At 36.1% G+C, this 6625-nt stretch overlaps 1 protein-coding gene across 1 annotated transcript; it reads right to left on the minus strand.

The window, feature by feature from the left end:
• Positions 1 to 206: 206 nt before the first annotated feature.
• ppp1r3g (protein phosphatase 1 regulatory subunit 3G) lies at positions 207 to 3047 on the minus strand. Its single transcript, XM_042399601.1, has one exon. The coding sequence runs from the start codon at positions 3031 to 3033 to the stop codon at positions 2230 to 2232; it is 804 nt and encodes a 267-aa protein (XP_042255535.1). The 5' UTR covers positions 3034 to 3047; the 3' UTR covers positions 207 to 2229.
• Positions 3048 to 6625: the final 3578 nt, after the last annotated feature.

Below are 6625 nucleotides of genomic sequence, written 5' to 3' on the forward strand. Positions count from 1 at the left end.
AGAAAAAGATGGATAAAGAAGAAAGACAGGAAGAAAGAGAACAGAAAAGGAAGAAGGAAGGAAGAAAGAAGGAAGGTAGAAAAGAAGAAAGGAAGAAAGAGAAAAGAGAGAGACGAAGGAAGAGGGAGAAAGACAAGAAGGAAGGACAGGAGGAAGAAAAGGGAAGAAAAAGAAAGAAGCAAACAAACAAACAAAGGAGGGAAAAATGTTTTTAATGTTGTTTAAGTAAAAATTGGAGACAAATTTGTTTGTTTGTTTGTTTGTTTGCTGTGAGCACCGTTTATTGATTGATATCTCTTTAAACTCCTGTTCCAATCACAACACAAACATTCTCCTTCATCTTCACCAACATCATCATCATCATCACACTTTATCACCATCATTAAGAGTGAATGACATCACGAGTACCTGAGCAGCCAATCAGAGTGTTTAAAAGTAGCGTGAACCTATTAAACATCACGCCGGTTGCCTTTCACTTCCTTTTCCAATCAGACTGATTGATACTTGATGTTAACTGTGATTTGATTACAAACAAGTTTCAAGACTTCCTGGAACATTTTCATTTAAAAAAAATCTCTGACTTTACAACTTTTATGTGAAAATTCTCAGAAAAAGTGTAAAACATAATTTGCACAATTTAACCCTTAACATGCCGTTCAGGTCAAATTTGATCCATTTGTACATTTGAGCAGCAAAAAAAAAAAACAAACAAACATTTTTCTATCAGCCTGAAGTTTTATGACATTTCCTGAAATAAAGCAGAATATACAAAAAACTGATACTCTCTTTTTTTTACACACAGAAACTGTTTATTTGTTAATTTATTATTAAAATTCAATAACATTGATTGAAATCATGACGGCTGTTATATTCCTCTTGTTTTAGACAATATGAGATCATAATATAATGTGACTGTGATTGTTTTTCTCTCCATAAAAGAATAAAGAATAAACTCTTTCTGCTCTCTGAAGCTTCATTAATGGATCAATCACTCATTTATTAATGACTGATGAGGTATTTATGAATGAAAAATAGATTTGTGGTGCAGAAGTTTGGTTATAGAGACTAAATATGTGCTGATACTGTCAGAATATGAGCAGTATGTCGGGGTTAAAGAGCTTTCTGATCCATATTTATTCATTTGGCTCTATATAATTGATTTCTAATTGGTTAGAAATGAGCAGCAGACCCTAAATCTAGTTTAAAGACTTTATTAGTTTTAGTTAATATTGTGTTAATTTGTTATAAAGTTGTGTTTTTATCAAACTGCACACAGAGAACTGAAGGGCAGGTTGTGTTATTACATCATAGCAGTTCTGTAAAGCTGCAACCAGCTGATATTATCTCCATATAATCCATTGATTGTTCAGTTTAAATGTGGATCAATATTCCCTGAAGTGAACATATTCAGATGTTTTGTCAGAAACACAAAGATGTTGAGTTTACAATCATGAAAAACTGCAAAAAAAAAAAAAAAAAACAAACCCCAGCAAATATTCATATGTGAGAAGCTGCTAGCATGAAGTTTCTGGCATTTCTGCTTAAAAATAACAAGGCAATTAATTTTCTGTCAATAGTTTAATCATCTAATGACGTCAGCTCTAGTATGATGTATAGTTGGGTCAGTAGGAGGTGAATCCAGTCTTGTTAATAACTTGTTTATTTTAAATTCATCAACATCATTTTTCTTATCAACAGATGGAGTCTAAGAGCAGCAGTGAGACAAAGACACTTGTGTTACTGTCAGCAGGTCCAAGACGTCCACAAGCTTGTTGACACCAGTTATGATGATCGAGCACATTTCAAAATCTGCTTGTTTTTTGTTTTTTTCTTCTTCTTCTGTGTCGTCTGGAGAAACAGAGTCCATCAATCCAAGTGGACATTCAGAAAAAAAATATCCATAAATGTCTTTCAGCTGCGTTGTTGTCCTTCAAAAACACATTTATGAGCTTCCAAACAGAGGTTTTAAAAACACAGAGGTAGAAATGAAGGAAACATGAAATAATGAGCATCTTTGTCATTTCTTTGGATGATGTTTGGACCTTTTTAACTGCAGCGTGAAACAAGTTTCCCTGAACTCAGCCAGACTCACCACAGAACACAGAACTGCACTGATGATGTGTTTATTAACAGCAGCTGCATGTCAAAGCATTTCTGTCAGCACGCGGGGCAGATGGAGAGCTTTTTACGCGCAGATGGAGAGCTTTTTACGCACGACGCACGCACCGGTCAGGTGGCGTGGAAAGCGGCGCTGGCATATGGCGTGCTGCTGGGCATGCAGTGGTACCTGAGGGTGTAGTTCTGCCCCTCGTTGTTGTCCCAGAACTCCCCCTCCTCACTCTTCACGTAAACGGCGAAGTGCACGGCCGAGCTGGGGTCCATGAAGGGCGGCGTGTACACGGTGAAGCTGTACCGCTGCCCCACAAAGCCCGGCTGATCCACGGCCACGGACAGAGCCTGCGAGTCCACGTAGGTGAGCCAGTCGTTGAAGGTGTACCTCACTCCGACCTCTCTGTCTGCGCAGCCGGTAAAGACCCGGATCTGCCCCCGCACGTCAAACTGGGTGATGAAGACCCTCTCCAGGCAGACGCGGAGCAGCTGGACTCTCTGCTCCGCGTCCCGGGGCTCCGGGAAGCAGGCGATCAGCCGGTCCGTGTCCAGGCTGGTCTTGAAACTCTGGCACAGCTCGTTCAGTGAGTCCTGCTGCTGCGGCGGGAAACTCTTGTGCCTGGACAGGACTTTGCTCGGGATCTGCGGCTCCTCCAGCGAGCTGAAGTGCTTGACGCTGGCCAGGTTCAGCCCCATGGAGTCGGCGAACTTCACCCGCTTCCTCCCGTCACTCCCGGAGTCGTCGTCCAGGAGCGGGTAGGCGGGCAGGGACCGGGCTCTCCTCCTGTCTCTCATGAATCTCTCCAGACGAGACGCGTCCACCTCGTCGTCCAGATCTCCCTCCTCGTCCTCCTCCTCTTCCTCCAGGCCGTTCCCCGTGAGTCGCCCCGGGGAGGGCGGCTCTCCCCCGGTGTAGCGGGACATGTCTGCCCGGCAGCCCCGCGGCCTGAGTGCTGTGGCTGCAGGCAGGTCAGGAGTCCAGGTAAAGACCCCCCTCCCCCCCACCACCACCCCCCCACACACACGCAGAACATCACGGTGACAACAGAGCGCGTGCTGCTGCTGCTGTCACAAGAACACGCGCACCGTCAACTTTCACCTATTTGCGTGCAGCAGCAGACTGTACAACAACAACAACAACAACAACAACAACAACTACTACTACTACTACTACTACTACTACAGTAATACACAGTAGTAATAACGGTATCCATTAATAAATACTATTACTAATAAATTAAATTATATCATAAAATAACAATTACAATAATACAATAAATGATAATAATACAGTTGATTATTATTTATAATAACAACAACAACAAATACATAAAAAACAATAAAAGTTTAATAACAACAACAATATAAATAAATTAACTTAATTAGATTAAAACAAATAATAATGACAATCAAACCAATTATAATACAATAAAAGATATTAACACAATTACATTATTAATAATTGGAATAATAATACTAATACATTATAAAATGAATAATTAAAAATAAAAATTCATTTATACAGTAAATTAAGCTCAATCTCATCAGTTTATTTACTTTAATCTAATAAAACTACAGTATAAAACACAACTTAAAATGATCAATCAGAACATTATATTATATCTATATGAGGCTCAGTTATATCAATAAAACATGTTTAATGTGCAACTTTACTGAAAACTAAAGTTGACATCAGCAGGATGAAGCTGAGTCAGTGAGTTTGTGGCTTTTATACAGATTTTATTGGTTTAATGAATTTTTATGGTATTTTTGTAAACATACACAAAGCTGTAAATCCAATAATAATAATAAGACATGAAGACATGATGCAGTTTAATAAAGTCACCAAATGAATAATAAAGATAAATAACATCATCCATGATGATATATAACACACACGGGAGGAAATTATAATAATAATTCAACTTTATTCTTAAACAAACAGGACATATATTATTATATAAACACACGCATCGACCTGCGTCTCCACGTCGACTCTAATGTTGAAGTTCAAAGTTCAATCTTTCAAAAAGAGAATCTGAACATCCACAACACGCTGCTGATGAAGCTCCTGTGATACGATTGAAAGCTCCAGAACAGCTATTAAATGATTATTCAGTTGATTAGTTGCCATCTATAAAGTTAATCAGCAACTATTTTGATAATCGATTAATCGTTTTGAGTAATTTTTTAAAGAAAAAAAAAACTCTAAATTTTCTGATTCCAGCTTCTTAAATGTGAATATTTTCTGGTTTCTTTATGACAGTAAACTGAAGATCTTTGAGTTGTGGACAAAACGAGACATTTGATGACGTCATGTTGGACTTTGGAAACACTGATCAACATTTTTCATTTTTCTATCACATTATAATATAATACAGTTATACACATATAACCAGCACACATACACACAGAACAGTGTTATATCATTTTTTATAACATTTACGCTCTGAAAATATTAAATAAGTCAAATAAATTATTCTACAAATAAATAAATAATATTATAAATACATAAAAATGAATAAATTAGGTTTTCCTTTCAGGTGTTTTGTGAGCTTTAAGGAACAAAACACTAAAAAAACTTCAAAAAGTACAATTTTTACTCTGATGTTGATGTACTTTCATATACTTTGTTGTATTATTTCAAGTATTATTATTTTCCTGATATTTATATACAGTTGGTTAATATTTATAATCACTGTAATAAATAAATCAAATTATGTCTTAAAGGATCTTGTCATTGTTTTCTTTTCTTTTTTAAAACATGATTTTTTAATATTATGTAATTACTCCTTTTGCAACTTTATGACTGATATTTTATTGATTTTACCTTTATAAACAAAATCTTGCTTACACTCATATACAGTACACATATATTTACACATAAGTATACATATTTATTAATAACATAATTGAACATAATCCAGTAAATAAATAAATAGTTTATTTGTTTCATTTCTACGTGTAATTATTGATGTAATTCACGTTTTGTGAAGAGTAAAAACAATAATGTAACTTATTTGAATTTGGATACAGAAGTTCAAAGGTCACAGATGTTGTTATGTAAGGCAGCCGTCCGCGTGGCCGTCCAACAAGTGCGTCACACAGCGACGCGTCAACAAACACGTGTCGTCATCACCGCCATCATCCTGACGTCACGCTGTTTAAAAAAAGAAAAAAACACTCTTCATCCGAGCAGAAGTTCCCTCATTGAGACAATAAATAAACAATACAAAAACATGCTGCTTTATTTACTAAGACAACAAACATCATATAATGTTTGTTACAAACAACAAGCTTTAGCTAAAAACTGTACAAATGTTTTGTTTCTTGTACAAAACGATGTCTTATTAGTTATTAATAATCAATAACAAACTGTGACATGTCAGTTTTAAAAGAGCAGAGTAGATTATAACTACTTAGTTTGGCTAAATAATAATAAAAAAATAACACTAAAACTGGGTCCAATCAAAACAAACAAACCTTTGTCTTGAGTGACTTCCTGAACATGAACCCAGTACTGTGCTGGTGTGATATCGACCCAAACTGGGTAAAATATTAACCAGTGATTTCTTTTTACTATTTTAATAATCAGTTAATCATTTCAGTCATTTTACAAGCAAACATGCCAAAAATTCAGTTTCAAGCTCCTGAAATGTGAAGATCTGCTGCTTTTCTTTGACATATATGACAGTAAACTGCATATATTTTCATTTTTAAAGGATTTAAAAGGTTTTAAACCAGCAGTCAGGTGTCCACAGGAGCAGTGAAAGAGGTTTTCTTCACTGTAATCATATTAAAAGATTCCCTTCAAATGTGCTTTCAATTGAAGTGATGGAGGCCAAAATCCACAAAAATGCATTTAAAAGTCTGTGTGAAGCTTCTATTCAGCTTCATCAGTCTGAGTTAGTCATATCAAGTGGATATCTGACACATTTACAGTCTTTTTAGCATCAAATTCCCTCTTTGTGTTTCCTCGGACAGTGTTTCCCTGTTGAGCTGCAGGTGGAAGTATAGTAACAAAAAGAGAGACTTTGGCACTAAAAAGACTGTAACGTTGAAAGATATCTACTTGATTTGACTCATTTGGACGCTGAAGCTTCATATTAGCTTCAGATAAACTTTTAAATACATTTTGTCCTCCATCACTTCCATTGTAAGTGTGTTATGAAGGGATTTTCTAATGGTCAGTACGAACAGGAGGAATGATTACAGCAAGAACAAACAGCTTTAATGTTCATTTGGGCTCCTGAAAAACTGTGAACTCGTCCTTTAATATTTAAATCCAGCAGGAGAAACTATACGTCCTTCATTTTATTCTTTACTGATTCTTTTTTAAGTTTAGTTTTATAGAAAACAATAGGAATTACTCACTAAAATATACACCAAACTGAAAACAAACCAAATAAAAAAACAGAAAACAGCATCAACATGTGACGAGATTAAATTTAGATTTTGTGTTTGAAGTTGTTCTCTTGTAAATCCACCAGGTGTCGCTGTCAGTCTGTTTCTGTTC

Source organism: Thunnus maccoyii, chromosome 21, assembly GCF_910596095.1.
Source record: "Thunnus maccoyii chromosome 21, fThuMac1.1, whole genome shotgun sequence".
Lineage (NCBI taxonomy): Eukaryota > Metazoa > Chordata > Actinopteri > Scombriformes > Scombridae > Thunnus > Thunnus maccoyii.

What these genes read in the sequence shown, in the direction of transcription:
- ppp1r3g (XM_042399601.1), bottom strand. Translation starts at nt 3,033, where the DNA reads ATGTCCCGCTACACCGGGGGAGAGCCGCCCTCCCCGGGGCGACTCACG.